Here is a 20,990-nt window from a genome sequence, read left to right as displayed (position 1 = left end):
TCTACCCCTTTCTGGGTGGTTGGAGGGGCTGAGCGAAACAAAAAGCCAGTGCAATACTGGGGTGTCCACCTGTCTTTGCATAGGGTGTCCCTGCCCTTTGCTGTAGGCTTGGTTCCCAAACAGTCTTTACTCATGTATCACTCACTCCTTGGGATCTAACCTGTTCCTTCCAAGTGGATTCTCAGACTATCAGGCCCATCTTTCCTTAACCCTGAAGGCTAAGCTCCCTTTAGCCAGAGAGGCAGAATTCTATCCTGGCCAGTCAGGTTCTCTCCTTTTATTCCCTCTTCAGGATTGGCTGCAGGTATAATATGGTGGGACTAGCTGAGCCCAGAGGCTCTCTCTAAAGCCTTCTCTCCTGGTGTAGGGCCTCTCTGCCCCATCACACCCAGTTAGGTAATAGGTTTAATAAAGTTGTGGCCTCCATACTGAATCCTGTGATGGTGTCTGTATCCATGCCCACAGGTTTTCATAAAACATACAAACTGCTGTTAAATCTGTTTTTAAACAAGCAGAACTGGGCCAACTATCTCTGAGAAAAAAATATAGTAATTGGGAACAGCACAGGCTTTTGCTAATCCTGTTCCGTTGATAACGATGTGCAAATAATTCCTCCACCACGGGCGGTTGAAATAAATCTTGTCCTTGACACATCATCTAAAGAGGATTCATAGTAAAAATTCCTACTACTTTCCTTAAAACAGCAAGGTAATAGAGGTAATAGAGTTAGGTAATAGAGTTTTCTTAACCTTACAGCCAGGCTCAAATCCAGCTCTTGACCAATCTTGAAATTATTACAAAGTAATCTATGATATCCTCCTTAAAAAAAATAAAATCTCAGCTCTGGTGCATAATGTGTTTTCCAAACACTTTTTAGTATAAACACACATACGGGTGAGCAAGCCACCCCTTCCTCTCCACATTCTACAACTAGTTAACTAGAAAATACTATTACCAGAGTTGCAAACGCTCACTGACATCACCCCTGATGGAAGGGAACAATAGAAGTTAAAAAGAAAACCCATGAAATAAAATATCTCCATATTTACCGATGCAGAAAAACAAAATTAGGGCACTATGGGTCTTGAAAAAAAACTCTGAATGTGATGCAAACAACAGGCATAACTTTACCAATATTTTAGAATGGTCAGGTATGCATATATAACACTTTTACTTAATTAAATCAGCTACTTGAAAATACCTGGTCATTTGTTATTGGGATAGAGACAAAATAATTTGGCATCTCTCTCAGGTGTTTCTTATACAGTGTTTGTTTATCTTGCCCCTGGCCCTGCTGTTGCTCCATCTCCATAGTCTTCAGCCCTTCCTCTTCTTGGCTTGGCTTTTGCAGATCCACTGCCTTCGACCCTTCCTCATCTTGGCTGTGGTCCTGCTGCTGCTCCAACACTTCTTTCCCTTTCTTGTCTTGGCCTTGCTTCCCTTCCAGTTCCCTTGGCTCTCTGTCATCTTCTGCCCTCACTTTTGACTCTCTCTCATCTAGGTTCAGCGGCTGTTCCATGGCCTCCGACCTTTCCTTATCTTGGCTCTGGTCCCACCGCTGCTCTGTTGCTTCTGTCCCTTCCTTGTCTTGGCCCTGGTTCCCTTCCAGCTCCACCTCCATTGGTTCTCTCTCATCTTCGGCCATCACCTGTGATTCTCTCTCATCTTGGTTCAGCGGCTGTTCCATGGCCTTCGACCCTTCCTCATCTTGGCTCTGGTGCTGGGTCTGGGTTACCTGGGACCCTTTCCTGTCGTGGCCCTTCTGCGGCTGCACCTCCACAGTCACCTGCAAGGATGCTCCTCCTTGGCTCTGCTGCTGTGGCTGCACCTGTACAGTCACCTGAGGGGCTGCTCCTCCTTGGCCCTGCTGCTGCACCTCCACAGTCACCTGCAGGGACGCTCCTCCTTGGCCCTGCTGCTGCACCTGCACAGTCACCCCTGGGGCTTCCCGTCCGGGGCCCGACTGCTGTGGCTGCACCTGCACAGTTACCTGAGCTGCCTCCCATCCTGGGCCCCGCTGCTGCACCTGCACAGTCACCTTTGGACCTTTATCAGCAGGGTTCTGCTCCTGCGTTACTTCTTGGCTCTCCCCTGTCCCCTGTTGCTGCTGCTCCATCGCCTTCGGCCTACGGCACCAGAGTTTTCTCCTCCAAAGTTGGCTCCTCCTCCAAAATTGCCGCCTCCCTTTTCGGGGCTTGAAATCATTTTTTAAAGGAACTGAAACAGATGGCAGAACACGTCCATTATTTGCAAGATACAGAGATAGTTACATGCCAGTAATGCATTATGGACCCAGTTTTATAACCCTAACTCATGCTGAGCAGAACTCACCAGTAGTCCCAGGGGTGTCAGTGGGACGACTCCCATGCCACCCAACATAAACAGGCCCTCTAGAAAAAGCTACAGATGAAGTTGTCCAGCATCCCATGAGAGTGGACAAAAACAAAAGGCCAAGTTCACCAATGGTGTAATTCCACTTCTGCCAATGGAGTGACACCAGGGATGAATTTTATCCTTTATCTTATTTACCTGGTGATGTAATGTTTGATATCACATACCAGGAGCAGCTTGGTCTAGGGGGTAGAGTATTGGACTGGAAGGCAGGAGATGCAAATTCTATGTCCAGCTCTGCCACTGACCTGCTGTGTGGCCTTAGGCAAGTCATTTACTCTTTCTGCCTATTACTCCTCCCATCTTTTGCCTGTCTTGTCTATTTAGATTGCAATCTCTGAAAGACAGGGGCTGTCCCTTGCAACACATTTGTACAGTGCTGTGGCAGCCCAAACTCATTTGGGGCCTCTAGACACCACAGTAATATAAAACAACTACGTAGAAATAAACTTAAAAGAAGATTAAGGTTGTAAATTCAAGCACTCAGAAGCACGGAAATACTAGAATTATGGTTGTCTGTGCAGCCTTAATTCTTCCCCCTTGTGTGCATGATGATACAGTCTTTAATTACATGATCACATAATATTTTTCCTATAATCTTCATTCGGTGTCCTCTCTATCCCTGTTCTCTGTATTGTCCTCCTTTATCCTGTCCCCATTCCCCTCTGCCAGCATCATCTCCTCTCTTCTTTTGTCCCAGCCTCATCTTACCTACCCCTCTTTCACCCTCGCTCTGCATTCCTTCCCCTCCACTCTGCCTGGGCACCAGAAGGTGCAGCACTGACAGCACAAGAGAGAGAGTCTCCCCGCTCTTAGTTTCAATGACAACCACAGCAGCCACAAGGAGCAATTCCAGGAAATGTCCAGCTCAGTAACCACAGCTGCAGGACGGAGCATGCTCAGTGCAGAAGGAATGTTCTGAAGAGTTAGCGACCCGTCTCTAACAATCTGCTTCTGACCAAACAGTCATTTTCAGAGGCTTATATCTTGGATACATTTGGGTATATTTTCATGGGGACAGCAAAAAACACCTCTCCCCCCCGAGGGCCTCTGCCACTCTGACCTTTTCCCTTTGATCTTGCCAAACTACAAGTCTCTGCTTCAGAGCATCAAGATGGTGGAGCTTCTCAATGGAATGGTCAAACAATTAACTTTCTCCAAAAGAGGTGATTTTGTTGATATTTTAAATATATATATATATATATATATATAAAATCAGCCTGAGGTAGACACCCAGAATAGAAAATTTCAGCCTGAAGGGCTAAAGTTTGGCAAAGTTTTAAGTAGCTGAAAACAGTGTCTTAATGTGACATGTTAGGCAACCTGAATTATATGCAGTTCTGGCTAGCTCCTGCTATAAATAAGACAACAGCAGCATTTACTAGTATTATGCTGTGGTCATCTATGCGTTACACTGCTCAGCAAGTGAAACATTAAATTTGCTCTGGTTGGGTATGAAAATATTGTCCTAATTTCCAAGAGTTCAAAAGGTGGAGGAGCTGTTCCATAGAATGGATTCATTCCTTAATGGGAGAGAATTGAGAGGTCACAGATCTCAACTACTCTGATTTATTTGCAATAGTCACATAGTTCCTTTTCATCTTGAATGAAGATGGATAAAAGATCAAAAACTCATACAGGTAACTATACTTTTCCAGAAGTGTGTTCATATATTTCAAAACTGATGGCCTGAGAAAAATGTATTTTCTTAACACTTCTAGAACCTATTTAAAAATGCAAGAAAACACATTCTTACAGGAATATAGGAATATAAGAATAATGGTGCCTCCAGATAGAGGATGTATTGTGATCATAAATTCATTACAAGTCAGATATTACCCCAGGTCTTTATCAAAAGATAATGCTTTCTAGAAGAGCATTTAAATCAAAGCTGTGATAAGTTGGCTAGTAGATTGCCTATAATGAAAGGCAGAGAACTAGCATGGTATCTCAGAGCTAAAGTAGCCCAGTACTTACTTTCAAATATTTCTCTGATGTCAGCTTTCAGAAAGGGAAGCTCTGCCATTAGAACACATTCCTCACTTCTTAAGTGATTAACTGGAAGAGACACAAAACAATATTACAGCCTACAAATCAAAAAATCTGTCAGTTGCATGCATGCAACTGTTGAATAATACAGTTATGCTTACATGTGACGGGGTAAGCAGATGGTGACATGATATTATGTATAACTATCACACTTCCTTTCTTCCTGTACCACAGCTCAACTTTTTGTTGAAGCACAGGCCACAGTTCCGTCTTTTAAGAAAATAGAGTTTAGCCCTGAGGTTTTCCTATAAGTCAGCTTCAGGGAGAGTTAAACATTTAATACATGCCTCCCTGCCCTGTCTCCCCACACCCCCTTTCCCATCAATGTGCCCTCTCCCCTCACTTTTCTTTCCATTTACATATCACATAACTAAACCCCTTCCCCATAAAAAAAAGTTGTGGCACCAACCTGATCTTTGCCATCATTGCATTGTTCCCTCTGCTTGTGTATTATGCCTCTTTCCCCATTCTGCATCTCTATTGTCTATTTAGAATGTAAATAGAGGCAGGGACTGGGCTAGTCTGTTTGTGCAGTGCCTGTATTTCTATAGATAGGGTCCTAGTTTTTCAAAAGAATTTTTACAGTATTACATTAGATTGGAAGTCTAGTAGGCACACACATAATATGTAATCAATTTGTCAAGATATTACAATGTTGATAGTCATATCCCCAACCTCACCTTTTTCGTAGGGGAGGTCAGGGAACCAATTGTTAATGGTCTTTTAAATTGCATGTTTTCAGTATTGAGTTCTGTAGTCCTCTCTAAATCACCACAGTAGGTCACAAAACATCTTCCATTTGGTTTTCATTTAAAATTAAATAGAAGGCATGTCAGCAGATCCGAATGCAGAATTTTTGTGACAGAGCTGTTAATATTTACTAGTTTATTGCATCCTGAGAATTTGTAGCTGATAGACAAGAGATGGTATAGGAGAGAGGAACTGGGGAATTAAGCTTAACAAAATAAGCCAGCAACTCAGCCATACATAATGGAAATTTAGAATTTGTTTTACCACTCATAATGCCTTCTAGACCTTTGTCATTTCCTCCTGAGTTGTCAGGGAGTCCAATAGCCAAGTAAAAAAAAAAAAGAGTGGTAAGAAGAATCTGGTGTCCCTGACAAGTAACCACAATGAGAGAATTCAATTCAGTCTGTGTAAAACTCAAGCGCCCAAATTTGTATGTAATAAAGAGATTTATTCAAGGTCTAAGCCAAACCATTTCAGGACAAAGACATTCCATCAAATGTCTTCTCTCTGTACAGAGTTATTTGATAATCGAGGGATACTGAAAAGAGGTTCTTGACATTTTCATTTTAAGTTTAGTTCCATTCCACTCTTATAGAAATAGTAACATATACCAGTGTATATCTTATTTTCAAATCTGTATTGTACTGGAGTACATGTATATTTGCCAGATTGCTAGTCCAAGTAACGAATGCATAAATGTGCTCTAAGTTTCTATTTAATATAAGGCGACCAATTCATTACAGTGACAGCCAATTTATAAAGTTTGTTACCTGCTGTTTAATAGAAGAGGAGCCCTGAAGAAAATGGGTTTTTTGAATGTAAAGAAATAGAAGCTATAAAGAATGAAGATTCTGCCCAGTAATTTATTATGGTTGGTCAAAAAGTATTGAAATCAGATACAACTGGCCCACTGCAAAGGCAACAAGTACTTTACAAAGCCAGTTTTTCCTCAGTGACGTATTATAATGCAAAGCATTATTAGACCACACTGAATGAGCTAATCACAGAGTACCTTTTAAAGATATACAAAGCTTGAATTGTAACACTGATATCTGGGTGGAATTTTAGCAGTTTTATTCTGATACAGTAAACATATAATGATGATGATAGGTTTTAGCAAAGCAGAACAGCTTAGGACATGATGTGAAGAATACCCATATCCTCTTAAAATTGGATGGGCAATTCTGTTATTAGCTTTTCAGAGACAGCAAGTAACTTGCTTTGTCAACAATTGTTTCAATACAAGCATTAAGAGATGTCAGATACGCAAGATAACCCATCACACGTACTCCTCTTTGAGTTACAGTAAGAATATGTAGTGTTATTATAGATTTTTTTTTTGTCGGAGTTTCTTTCCACAAACCAAAACATGTAACCATGCTGCCTCTGGTATTTCTCTTTTAGTAAAAGCAATACTCCCTTTCCATTGTAAAGGGTACTAGAGGCACTACCTCCCTTCACACAGGCCACTGAATAGCTATTACATAGCAATTATCTTTGGAACTAGGCTGGGCTTTAAGTCATGACAGAGGTAAAGGCTCTATATTTCATCACTGATCCTATGAACCATCTATTCCTTTGATATTGCATTTTTAAAATAAAGTGACACCTCTTGGTCACAGCTGTAACTAATATAATGCTGCTCATCTGAGGTTTAGCAATATCATTAGACTTGCTCTAAGATGAGAGTCTTAACCCAAGAGAAATTTAAGACTATTTGCATAAGAAAGTCAGTTTGCACACACTCACGATTATGCCAATATTCTATATTTAAGACACTTGTATAACTCAACATCATTCCTTAAGAGAGAGATTAAAACACTTCTGGTATTTTAAGGAATTAAAACAATAACTGCCCTCGGGAGATTTAAAAATCAGGTACTGAGCTTATATGATTAGAGCTCAACTGAACAGCCTGCTGTTTCCTCAGAGCCAAAATGTTTTGCAGGGTTGTACTGGTTTCCAGAAAACTTTCATCAAGAAGGTTTTTGGGCCCCGGAGGGTGGGGAGTGGGGTGAAGGGGGGAGAAAGAGACAGACAGACAGACAGACAAGATAGCTGGATGGTTAGGGTACTTGCCTGAGATGTGGGAGACTCAGATCCAAGGTCCTGCTCTATCTGATTTGGAGTCATCAAAGATGAAAAACTGCTCTAAATAAGATAGTAGAGACTTGAACCTGAGTCTGCCACATCCCAGGACAGTGCGCTAATCCCAGGCTATATAGACAGACTGACAGACCCCCCCCACGCACTTGACAATTCCCCATTTTCACAGCATTTGAAAGGATTGGATTTTGTTCTACTGCAGAACGAAAACACATTCAAAACCTCAGAAATTGCCACAAAATGGAATTGTCATCCTCTGGTCAGCTCTACATACAATACATTTTTCAGAGGATTTCTGCCTTTGTTTTATACTTTAAGATAAAACAAAGCCTGGCACTCTTAGTTGCACACCACAGAAAGCCTGCCTTTTTTAAGCAGGCAGAGGCATTATCCAGATAACATCTGATAGATGCTCTATTTCAGACAGATTTTCTTACAATTTTAAGGATTCCATTATGTTCGTAGTTTTTCACAAACCAAGATTATTACTGTTATAGCTGCTTCATTTCAAGCTGTCTTTTAAAGACATGACCGTCAAGCAGAAATAAGGCATGAGCAGTAGCTGAAGGGACACAGTTTTATGGTCTTCATTGTAACTGGCTGCAACAGTAATCTGCATCTAAAGGATTTACTCTAATGGTTCCTCATAAGTACCAAATATCCCCTCTGCAAAGAGCATCTAAAATGTGGATTACATGTTCATTTTATATATTTAATTCTTCAAATGCATAGAAATGTCTAAGCACCCATCATTTGCTCTGGGTGCATATAGCCATATGTTAGAATATACAATATATTTAAAGAAGATGTAACAGCTAAGAAGTCACTATGACTTGTCAATAAATATGTATTTCCAAAGCTAGCATAAATACGAAGGTCCATATATTGCAAGCCACTCCACAGACTGTGCCTGCATGGATCATCATTGATTTCATTTGGGGTCCACCCACACAAATCTCATTGAAGGATTTGGAATTAAGCATAAAGGAATTCAGGAGCCAAAGTGCTCAAGTCACTTGTGAAATAGGACACGGGCACTTTTGAAAATTTTACTCTAAATGTTTAACTTAACTAGTTAAACAACATAATTATCAGCTGCTGAAAGAAAAAAGGCGAATCAAGTTTTCCTGGGATAGTCTTCCTAAATATTTACATACCAAAGGGTCAACAAAAAGGCTACAAAAGCAGCAGAAATTACAGATGGAAAAGACGTATTAAGCAAAATTTCCTAAGTGGCCTCAGCCAAGCCTCCAATTCTGGTTGGCATGAACATTAAAATGTAGTAGTTTAACTTTTGATTCACAAGAATGAATGGGTAGAATTCTAAATTCTAGCATTTGTGCCTAGCTGATTCATCTAGTCCATGAACCAACTGCAGAGATGGGCAACTTTAAGGTAGCAGAGGGCCATAAGATCCACTAAAACCTTTTGGCGAGCTGTCATGATTGAGGAAGAAGTGGCCCTGGCTACCCCGGGGCGGCTTGCCTGGCTGCTGCTGTGAGAACATGCACCAGAGCAGTGAGTCCCACACCAACACCAATGCTCACTGTGTCACATATACCTGCCCACCCACGTTCATCCCCATGGTCTCAAGGTCAGCAAATGAGCCTGCACCCAAGGAGTAGCCTCCTCTTCTCCTCCAGGCAGTGGGAAGAGCAGCCTCTTGCCCTCATTTGCCATCCTCTGCACTGGCAGAGCTTCTCTCCCCTGCCTTCATTCCAGGGACTTGCAGAGCTGCCTCCTCACCTCAGTCTCCTCTGGTTGGTGCACCAGATAAAATGATCTGGCATGCCAGTTGCCCGTCCCTGACCTTCAATATGCTTGGTGTTAAAATATACCCAGACCCATCATAATCTGAGATCCCCAAGCATATGTTGTTAATTCATCTACCTAACATGGTAAACTAAGAATGGAGTAGGAGGCAAAAGATAAACGATCAGCCTTCTCCTTGAATTTCCCAATTTGGATACAATGTTCAACCTTGTTTTGGGGACAGAGGGCTAAAATTTGCAACATTTCTCTAGACTAATATCTGCCCCTTTTTAAAAAAATATGCAAGTGAGCATTTCAAATCTTATTCTCTGACAAATGAGAGAAAGTGAAGGAGCTTGTGAGCAAAGAAAATACCTTGTAAATTGGAGATCTGAGGGCATAATTAAAAGGAGTGAGAGGTGAACAGAATAGAAGGGGGGACTCTTGCCCAAAGCTCAATGACTAGCTCAGGGTGGCCAACCTAAGAGGGAGCCAGAATTTACCAATGTACATTGCCAAAGAGCCACAGTAATACGTCATCAGCCCTCCATTAGCTCCGCACTCCCAGTACCTCCCTCTCACCCAATCAGGCCTCCCCCTCCCTCCCCGCACCTCCCGATCAGTTGTTTCATGGCATGCAGGAGGCTTTGGGGGGGAGGGGGAGGAGCGAGGGCACGGCAGGATCAGGGAAGGGGGCGGGAAGGGGTGGAGTGGGGGCAGGGCTTGTGGCAGAGCCGGGGGTCGAGCAGTGAGCAGCCCCCGACACATTGGAAAGTTGGACAAGTAATTTTGCCAGAGGTAAGATTGTTACTTATTATTTGTATTAAAGTAGCACACCGAAACTATTTAGCTTTGGGACCCCAGTGTGCAGGGTGTTGTACAAACACAATAGAAGTCAATCCTTACCCTAAAAGTTTAGAGTTTTAGGTTCTAATCTTGCAAAGATTTACACACATGCTCAACTTTACATATGTGAATAAGAAGGGATTTGCTCCCGTATTTATTTGTTTAAAGCATATCTATTCAGCCAGTCCCCAGAGCTTTAAAGAGAACAGTGAAACTTCAAGGAATCTAGCTGATCTTCAGTGCAGAAGGGGTTCACTGCAGCTTCACTTTCATCTCCCTTTGTACATGTACTCAGGGGAAGAGTTGTGAGGAAGGCAGCTGGAGAGACAGAAAAGGGAAAACTCCTGATGCAGTAGAAAGCTGTGCTCCATAACCAGGTGCAGAATGAATCTTAGGATGGGGCAATTCTTTGATCAGCTTGTTTGTCTTTATTTATGCTGATAAACTGCAGTTTTATTTCTGCAGATTTACCCCACTACCTTACAAATACTTAAAAATAATTATTTATCCCTTTGGCCAACTCAAGTCCAATTTTGAAACCTGTAAGTCCCTTAAATAAATCCTGCATAGTAAGAGTTGCTTGTTTTAGATATTATGCATTTTTTTCATTATATAAATCAGGGGTGGGCAAACTTTTTGGCCCGAGGGCCACATTGGGGAATAGAAATTGTATGGCGGGTCATGAATGCTCACAAAATTGGTGTTGGGGGTATGGAAGGGGTTGCGGGTGCTGGTTGGGGGTGCGGGATCTGGGGTGGGACTGGGGATGAGGAGTTTGGGGGTGCAGAAGGCTGCTCCAGGCTGGGATTGAGGGGTCTGGAGAGCGGGAGGAGGGATCAGGGATGGGGCAGGGGATTGGGGTATGGGGAGAGGCTCAGGGTGCAGGCTCCGAGCGGTTCTTACCTCAAGCGGCTCCCGGAAACAGTGGCATGTCTCTTCTCTGGCTCCTATGCGGAGGCACAGCCAGGCAGCTCTGCATGCTGCCCCATCTGCAAGTACTGCCCATTCAGCTCCCATTTGAGCATTGGAGGGGGCCATTGGAGCACCTAGGAGCCAGAGCGGGGCCATACCGTGGCTTCTGGGAGCTGTGTGGTGTGGCTCCCCAACCCAGGGCCCCGGCCAGAACGGGGCTGAGCTGAGTGGTGCAGCCATGACTCTGCACCCCAGCCAGAGCGTCAGAGCAGGGCCGAGCTGCGTGGTGCAGCACCCCGACCCCACTCCCAGCGGGAGCTCATGGGCTGTCTTAAAATGGCTCGGAGCCCAGATCCGGCCCGTGGACCATAGTTTGCCCACCCCTGGTATAACCCAAAGTCATGTTTACTATTCATCTAACCCTCAATAAAAATAATCCCAAATAAAATTTAATCATGCTGAATTTAAGGAGTTAGATTAGAAATTAGATATAAAAGGTAGCCAAGGTCTAACATCTTTATAACAAAAATTGTCAGTGCCTCAATGATTTTTCTGCAAAGAGCACAAAGGAAGATGGAATATACAGTGAATGTAACCCTTTTGGGTTCCACATCAGTAATTTAAACCAGGGCAAAATATGCATCAACTAAAACAAACATACAGAAAGATGAAAAGGAGGACTTGTGGCACTTTAGAGACTAACCAATTTATTTGAGCATAAGCTTTCGTGAGCTACAGCTCACTTCATCCGATGCATTCAGTGGAAAATATAGTGAGGAGATTTATATACACACAGAACATGAAAAAATGGGTGTTATCATACACACTGTAAGGAGAGTGATCACTTAAGATGAGCGCTTCCCCCGCCCCCGCTCTCCTGCTGGTAATAGCTCATCTTTTCCACAGTATGCATCCGATGAAGTGAGCTGTAGCTCACGAAAGCTCATGCTCAAATAAATTGGTTAGTCTCTAAGGTGCCACAAGTCCTCCTTTTCTTTTTGCGAATACAGACAAACACAGCTGCTACTCTGAAACCCTTCAGAAAGATGTATTCCATCAACATTGTGTATGTGCACACACATTTACTTGTGAAAGTTTTAGAGGTCATGGAGAAATTATGGAGAGATGTTGGTTTGTAGCAGTGTAACACGCATACACACATTTAAACCACTACTTGGACATTGTTTTCATCATATAAACAAAAGCTTCTGCAGTGCCATTCTCCTGCTGCAATTCATCCTGAACAGACCAATGTCTCCCCAGTGGCAATTATGCAAGTTACTGCTTTTCTACAGAAACTGAGCGCCGCTCCTCTCCCCACACTGCTGTCACCCATGCCCTGTGCTGCTCATAGAAGAGACTAGAAAAATCAATTTAAAGGTTTCTTATTCAAATTTATGATGCAAGTAATTGCTTCTAGTTAAAGAAACAGGAATACTGTAGATACTGCTTGGTGTACATAGTTTTTGTCATTCTTAAAGGAACACAGCTCCTTTTTCCAAATAAAAATATCTGCCCTATGAGCAGAGAGTGATGAAAATGTGATGTAAAAGACAAATGCAGGTGAGGAAATAAAAGCCATGGGCCTCTAAATGTCAACAAAAGCAACTGGCAAACCTTGCTTTGTTCAATTTCACATTCATATGTTCAATATATCGGGGTACAAAGACTACATCTAAAATTAAACACCAAAAGCTGCTATTTTATTCTCCATTACAAAGTGATGCTATTACAGAAGTATCTTTTAAAGACAGTGCAGCACAATAAACGGTTTTCTTTAGTAAACTAAAGAAAAGCCTTTCCATTTTTGGTGCAAAGCCAAAACAAGTGACAAAAGACTCCAGACTGCAATGAAAGTACATGATTATGTAGTACAATTGTATAACACGGTAAGTGTAAATTAGAAGCTTTGATGTTCAGTTTAAATGTAGTCTTTGTGCCCTGTGAATATCTAAATGGAGAACTGAATGAAGGAAAGTGTTTTGTGACAATGGTTAAAAAAACAAAGTGAGGTTCTTCTGACACTGAACAAGCAATGTTAGCAGAAATAAGGAAACCAGCAGTATCCCTAAAGCTACTTTCTCTCTTTGCTTAACTGTGGAAAGGTGCTGCTTAGAATGTTTATCAGACCTTCCTGTGTGATTTCCTGACATAGATTTAAAGAGTATGTATTTACACATGAAGTTTGCCAATAACTCTGGCTGAAAAGGTTAAGACTCATTGTTCTTATTTCCCCACTGATTGTGTGCAGATCATGTTTCCATCACACTCTGTTATGTGGTTTTTATGTCCTCTTGTTTGGAAAAAATAGAACTATATTACTTTAATGATGACAAAAGGCATAAACACTATCTACTCCTGTTCATCAGTATAGAAGCAGTTACACTTTGATAATAAATCTGAATAAGAAAACTTTCTATTGATTTTTTCTCATTGCTCCTGTGAGAAACACAGGGAAGAGAGTGTGTGGGCTCACCTATTGAAAAGTAGTAATCCCCCACAATCTGCACAGGTGATGTTGACCTGTTTAGGATGATCTGCACTGGTTGTGTAGCAATGCAGAGTTGCATTTGTTTATATGATGGAAAATTGTCCATATCTCTCTAAAATTTGCATATTTTTAATTCAGATACAAATAGTTTTACAGCACAACCAAAATATAGACATAGAGAGAGAGAGAGAAAGAGAGAGAGAGAGTGTGTGTGCGCGCGCACGTGTGTGAGAGAGAGAATATATGTACATACACACTCCAAACACTCCTGGCCAGATTTTCAGAAACAGCTCAGCTCTTATTTAGACACCTAAGGTGTTAGATTTTCAGAAGAGTCAACACGCATTGGGCACCAAGCTATTTTGAAAAATGTAGCCATGTCACTATAGGAGCTTCTAGGTGCTGAGCAGAGCTGGCCAAAACTCAGATTTTTTTAAAAGGCAGCACACACACTAACATATGATGGATGTAATTCAGCTTTCTACAAGAAATTATCTGGGGCTTGAAAGCGTGGTCACAAAGGTATTTGCACTATTAATTGCAGAGTATAGGATTAAAAGGAATGACTCTGTCTTGTCTCCTTTTGTTCTACTGGTTTCTGACAACCAAGTTGATTAAGAGGTAGGAAAATTAAACCTTTCCATCAACATCCTAGCCTGGATTAGATCTGAGCTCTAAATAAACCTCCATTGATTTTTGATGCAATGGTAGCAAGAATTGAATAGATTTATGGGCATGAAATAATCACGTAATCCCAGATGAAGGACATATAAATACATATGATCAGCAATTTCAGTAGCACCCCAAAGAGGTCTATGACAGAGGCATTCATCACCTAGAGTTGAATTTTTAACATGTGTAATAGGACAGGGAGACATGGAAAACTACACATACAAGAATACAAATTTGTTAGATAAAAAAGCTGGGTGAGTCTTCTGTGGCTTTTGTTCTTATTCAACATTTCAAGGCAATGTTTTGATACCACTGTGTACAATGGATCAGTCCAATGCAAAGACATCATAATGATTTCATGAATCTAACATTTAATAAGGAAACCTTAACTAATTTGTGGAAGAATAGTGAAAACGGCATTTCAACTAACACTTGAATAACAGAGATGCTCAAATAAAGACAGTGTACTTAGTAATAAGACTATGGTTCAAAAATTATAAGTGCAGCCCCCAAAAGAGAGGCATAGTAAATATTATTTACACCAATCCACTGATGTGGATCAAACATTTCCATAGAATCCACTGGTTCCGATAATGATCAGAGAATTCCTCGCACATCATTTCCTATGTGCCTTTTAATAGAAACTGCACAAACAGGCTACCAACAGGGAAAAAGTTTCAAAATCATATAAAAAGACTAATAAACTTTTCCACTCGTGAAATGTGCTGAAAACCCTACAGTCACAATGGTATAGTACAAGGGAAGAGCAGCTGGCAGTTTTAAGAAAAAAGAAGCACCCTATTATAAATAAAGAAATTATAATTGCTTCTGCTACTGCTGTAGGAAAAGAAACTGAAGGAAAGTCATTGGCAATTGACTAGGATTTTGTTCTAGAACTGACTGAATACGATCCCCAAAGAAGATCAGATGAAGAATAATCACGGAGGTGGTGGAAAACTAAGGCTGGAGGAGAGGTTTTATTTGCAATAACTTTGAGAGAGCAGAACACTTACATTAAAGCCAACAAAGGGCGTGGGAGTGAGGCAGACCTATTTAAAGCTTCCCACTAGCATTAGGGTAGCAACTTCTTAACAGTCAAAACTATCAGCAACAAAGCACTGGCATAAATCTCACAATCACTATATTCCTAAACATTTGAAGAACAGCCAAGGGAACAAAGTGATTCAGTGCATTAGTCTTTCAACTCTGTAAAACTAGGGGATTGACTATATTGGGATACTCAGAAAAATTAATGAGTTAAAACAAGATATGAATTCAAAGTGGATCAGTTAAGCCACAATAAACCCTCGTGTGGACAGTCACATTCAGAATTCAAGTGGACTTACGTCAATATCATTTTAGAATTAATTAGCCACTTGAATTCTGAAGGAGAACATCTACACAGGGATTTAATGCGGTTTAACTAATCCACTTTAAATTCACACCCTTATTTAATCTGGATGAACGCTGAGTGTAAACCCTAGATGAAACCAAGATACTTGATAAGATTACAACACAATTATACATGCACATCACAAAACTATTGGAGAGTTTTGGACAACTCAGCATAAGTGGTGGCCTCTGCTCAATTTTTTGCAATTGGATTTAAGGAACTCTGTATTTCCTGTCTTTTCTTTCTGTTTCGGATTTATTATTTCCCCTGAAATGCCATAATTCAGTCTAGCAAAAGATATTATTTTATATAAAAGACAGTGGCTGCTTGGCTACAGGTACCAGAGACTATTCCCAACCCACCCACACGCTGCCTTTTAACCTCACCACTATAGCATGACCAGAGTAGATACATTGTAGGCTCAGTTTAGAGATTGTCCCTCCAGATCTGGATTGTGGTATGTTGGCAGGGCAACTTGGGGAAGTCTGTATTGCTGCTGCTCACTCTGCACTTGTTCTGTGAATAAAGTAAGGACTTTAAACTTCAGGGCTACCAACCCAGCATTTTTCATGAGTAGTTCAACAAAAGTTATAAAAGATAGGACATGTTTGGATAACATAAAACTCTCTTTTCCTCGGGGTTAGCACCTTTATTTCAGAAAACCCGGCAATAGCTAAGGCTCAATCAGAAAACACACAGAATGTCTAGAATAAAGCAATCTATCAGAGTTTCTTGACAGTGAAAAGCTGAGGGTGTGGTACAGTGGAGACGGATGAAAGGAAAGAGGAAATTTAAAGATTTGGCTGCTTTGGACCCATTTTGAATACCCCATCAAGTCAGTATCTACTACCCACAAGCTCTTACATTCTGTGCACCCAGTATTGTGCTGGGGTACAATGGGACACCATCTATCCAACAGGAGAATTGGACCCTATTTGCAAATAATGCATTCAAATGAGCAGTAAATTTAATCTACGGAAATCACATGTTTTTCAAATGTAGTTTCAAGGGACTCATTTACTGGTCTCTGACTTGTGACTCTTAAAAACAAGCTGGTTTTTTTAAACTACTAAAACTAAATGCATAGTAGCCCAGTATACTAAAGATTTACTTTTTAATGGGTCAGCTTTCTGTTCTTATTTGTTCCAGTTTTAGTCTCTATCAGGTATTTAAAGCTCACAATAATCAACTTCAAGGTGTATGCTGTACGGCTGTGGTCTCTCAGTGACAAGAACAGTTGTCTTAGATGGTGGGGGGAAATGAGAACAGAACAAATTTGTTCTTTGTCATCATTGGTCTAGAAAAGTAGTTCTCAAAGTTTTGGACTGGTGAACCCTTTCACATAGCAAGCTTCTGAGTGCGACACCCCAGCCCCCTTATAAATTTAAAACACTTTTTTATATAGCACCATTATAAATGCTGGAGGCAAAGTAGGGTTTGGGGTGGAGACTGATAACTTGCGACCCCCCATGTAATAACCTCGTGACCCCCCGAGGGGTCCCAACCCCCAGTTTGAGAACTCCTGGTCTAGAACATGATATTGATTAGAAGCAAATATTAGCTAGAAAGTAGTCTAAGGGAATCCATAACTGCTTCAACCCTGTTCCTCTCAGAAGATCCCAGCACAGTTTGGGAGACAGAATTAGGAATTAATCTGGGGGGTGGGGGAAAGGTGGGAATTGGCCAGAACCTCCTTAAAATATCTAATTGAATGACTTTGACATATGTCCTTGATACACCTTTACACCAACCACAAAGTTACTCTTAACAATAGCATATCACCATTAACAGTCTTTGAACACTCAACACAGAACATCTCCTGGTATCTAGCTTGCCCCAGGGGTAGGGCAACACAAGGCAAAGGTGGCTTAAAACTGTCCTTGCACATTTCCAATTACAGATCTGTGCTGTAATTTGCTATACTGCCATTCTGTTAGTTTTGTACTATATAAAACACCCTCTTTTCCCAGTTTGCTGTATCATTGAAGGTTTCTTAAAATAAAAGTTACAATAAAAATTGTGCTAGAAATCATTATAGCAAAGGCTGCAGATAGATTGTTGCCTAGTGAAGGTAGATTCTTTTCTGGGGTTTTCCACTCATTCCTATACAGTGATAGGTTTTGAATCTTGGTTTGCAATCTGCTCAGTGCTGACTTTATTGACTCTCTAACATATAGCAGGGACTACAGTTTATTTAGTCTTGAATAATTTATTGTTAAGTGCTTCTAATTGTCTAACCACCCTTGCTTTCTCCTGGACTGTCCTTAGCAGGAAAGGCATTCAAACTTAGTGCAGGGCCCACATGTGGCATAGTAGGCCATGATTTGAAGAAAAGGTTTATCATATGGCATGTCCCAGAACAAACTGCACCTTCATGTATATTATCTGGAGCTCTGCACAAAGTGTCCTCCGAGATGACTCACTTGCAGTGTGTTCTGATATATTAGAGTACAAGATTTGTTATTAGAGCTGGTCAGAAAATGAAGGGGGAAATGGTGATAACACCATTAATTTTTGTTGTTTTTTAGTGAGAATTTCAAAATTCAAGAACATTGACCAATCGCTTTTTGCTAGTCTAAACCCAGGAGATAGCTCACATTGCAGCCAAACCATGCTACGTTCTCAACTCATATAGAGAGTGTCAGCTTTCCTATTTGCTGAGGGACAGTTACTATTTCAGAAAAGCATCTATTTGTACATTGTAGCCCTCTTTAAAAAGAGACAGAGAGAGAAACACCCTTTTAGTACTGGGTATTTCAGTTAAATTAAATATAGTGCTTAGCCTCAGCAGAATTAAGCCCCATAAAATCTACATTTATAAATACAAACACCGCTTATTCCAATCTATTGCAGTACTAATGGCCAGCATTACAATATACTTCATGTCTCAAGGAAGAGAGACATTCCCAGGGGATCTCCCCTTGCAAAGGAAAGCAGCATACCACAGCACTTAGTATCATATCGCACATTGCTGAGTTCAGAAACCAACCACTGACCAAATGATAGATTTTTCCAGGCTTAAAAGGTCCATTCGGTTCCAGATAGTATCAAATCAATTGTCAGGCCACAACATTTTTCAGTGAAATGCTACTAGTCTGAACCATTTCCCAAAGAATGAAAAAAGTAACTCTTCTTGTGAGTTGCAGTTTTTTTGTATGGAGTATGTTTGTATGACCACAAAGTTTCTTGAGGGATAAGGGCAGCACAAAGAGGAAGTTATAAAGCTAGCTAAGTGCCTGCTTAACTACCTACCTGCTGGTAATGGCGCTGTGTTTTCACTGTAGGAAGTCTTTGCACTGATATGAACATTTCTGTCCGTAGCCCCAGTTAGGCACATAAACATTGCCATGAATTGTTAATTACATCTTATAGTAGCTAATAGGAAGGGTTGTTTCCCTGAGGTGGATTTTTATACCAAGCACCCGCCCACACACACACACAATAATTGCTCTAATCCTTCTCATAATCATGACCTACCTGCACCTGTGAGGGATGAACCAGTCAATCAGGGAAATAATCTAGAACTGAGCAGACTACTGTCTATTTGGGTTCTGAGGGATAGCACACATCTGGATCACATCAAAGGATACAGCATTCAGAACTCCCAGTGCAGGCTGCATCAGTTTATATACAAACACTCATTACAAGGCAGTTCCTATCCAGATCTGTTTTCTTGGTTAGATCTTGCAGACCCTACTGCATATAGTCCGATAACAGTCACTGAATTGGTGCTTTGGCTAAAGACCCTATTGGGTGTTGTCAGATAAATGTTAATGCGCTGATGCTTTAGGCTGATTGTGATCCACTTCCATAAAAACCTCTTCCACAGCCTGAGCTTTTTTTACTCACCGCTCGTCTGTTTGATATTCAATGAAAGGCTCATATTGCTTTTGGATGTGAAATGGAACTGAGCAAAGAAATGTCAGGAGAAAACAGATGCTGTTGAAAAATGTAGGGAAAAGGTCAGGGGTTTTTCTGAGGGGGGGGCTATTTGGTTTTTTTCAAAGGGAGAAAATTATCACAGCTGATCAGAGTAGTTTATGAGGTTTCTCCAGCATTTTGAGACACTAGCAGATTGGCAGTAAAATGTGTTTCCCTCAGTCAGCAATATGACTGGCCAAAGCAAAGAGGGTCTGGGCAACAATTACTACATAAGTAGGTTGACCTTTTGGGTAGGAAAACAGCAGAGTAAAGATGATGCTATGTATTATGACATTTCACTGTCTGCTGGTACTAGTAGATTGTGTTCTCTCTGTAAATATACCACATGAGAAGGAAAACAAATTACTGGCCCCAGAAAAATCAAACATTACATCAAGCTACTATTGCTACTTTTTCCCAGTGTATCAAGAGTGTTACTCCATTTTTTGCCATGAAGGTGAACTAGCACATTTTAATGCAATAGTGTTTCTATGCAATACCACCAGGAGCCATTGCATCAAAATCATCATTACAGGCCATCTTCATGAAAGGATTGCCCTAGAATACAGGGAAGATCTTGAAATCCTCTCACACAACGTATGAAAATACTTACTGATGCTAGGGGCATAGTACTGATCTCCGTTACACTGGTATAAATCAAAAGTAATTTCAGTGAATTCCAAAGGCCTGAATCTCCCTTCTATTACACCATTTTTACACTAGTGTGAGTCCGCTGACTTATACAGAGTTACAGTAATATAGAACTGTTGCAACAGCCTGGAGAACTGGGCCCAAACTCAAGGAAATCAGGGGGAGACTAGAGCACATCCTGTGACATTATGGTTTCTTCCTAGGCCCCACCTTTCAAACACCATTCTTTGCACCCAAAGTGATAACAACAGAAAGACTCAGAAAGCAATAGCCCAGAACTTTCACAAGGAATGAAAAACAACATTCCTTAGAAGTGTTGAGGTTGATTGTGTCTTCTTTTGTCTTGTCCTGTAATAGAAACAATATTCTTGCTTTGGGACAGCCTCCATAAATTACTTTTGTGTCTATCCAAATGCATTGCTCCAGAATTTAATCTCATCTGTTCCTCCATCTATAACACGGTCATTTAAGCAGCTGACTCCATGACATTTGCAACTATGTAGATTTAAAAAAAAAAAATCTATGGATTCAAACACGAATAAATGCTGCTACTTCTCCCTCGGCCTTAAAGTTTAATTGGTTGTGCAGAATTTTCTCTTGAAGCCTAAAATTAGCAATTGTGCAGCATGGTCCATGTCCAAAGCGGTGTGTGAACGATCCTCACCTCAGTGAGATGTTTCTGGAGCATTTCTATGGTTTTATGTTCTTCTTATAAATGTGATATGCCCATTTAGAAACCCCTATCACAGACATTCAGTCTCAGGCATATTAACCTTTTAAATACATGCAATTTTATTAAAAGTTTAAGAGGTAAACAATTTTCTTATAAAAATGTCTGTGCTGTTCTTTAGATGGGAGTTAAAATATAATGGCCCAACCACCCCAAAGGGCTTAACGATTGCATCACTGACAGTCACAATGCCTTACTTTTAGGCACCTAGAAAAATCACAGGGAGAACACTGCAATCCACAAAGCCTGAGTTAGGTGCTTAGACTCTTATGCAATTAATGGGGAACAAGCGGCACCTTAGAATATGATCCATAAAGCCAGCACAC

At 40.9% G+C, this 20,990-nt stretch overlaps 1 protein-coding gene across 3 annotated transcripts in view; it reads right to left on the bottom strand.

Annotated features, from left to right (window-relative positions):
• The window catches only part of LOC122464491, a 71,158-nt gene that overhangs the window by 43,021 nt on the left and 7,147 nt on the right, over positions 1 to 20,990 (bottom strand). For 2 of the 3 annotated variants that reach the window (XM_043539836.1, XM_043539837.1), the window contains exons 2-3: positions 4,369 to 4,449; positions 1,202 to 2,217 (exon numbers count right to left, since the gene is read on the bottom strand). In XM_043539836.1, coding sequence (XP_043395771.1) covers positions 1,202 to 2,217; positions 4,369 to 4,449 — 1,097 coding nt within the window. Of the gene's footprint in view, positions 1 to 1,201; positions 2,218 to 4,368; positions 4,450 to 18,614; positions 18,831 to 20,990 lie in introns of those variants that run through there. The other variant, XM_043539834.1, reaches the window with a different exon arrangement.

Source organism: Chelonia mydas, chromosome 2 (genome assembly GCF_015237465.2).
Source record: "Chelonia mydas isolate rCheMyd1 chromosome 2, rCheMyd1.pri.v2, whole genome shotgun sequence".
In the NCBI taxonomy this organism is placed as follows: Eukaryota; Metazoa; Chordata; order Testudines; family Cheloniidae; genus Chelonia; species Chelonia mydas.
Note: the sequence above shows the minus strand (reverse complement) of the source record. Positions and strands in the feature narration are given on the sequence as shown.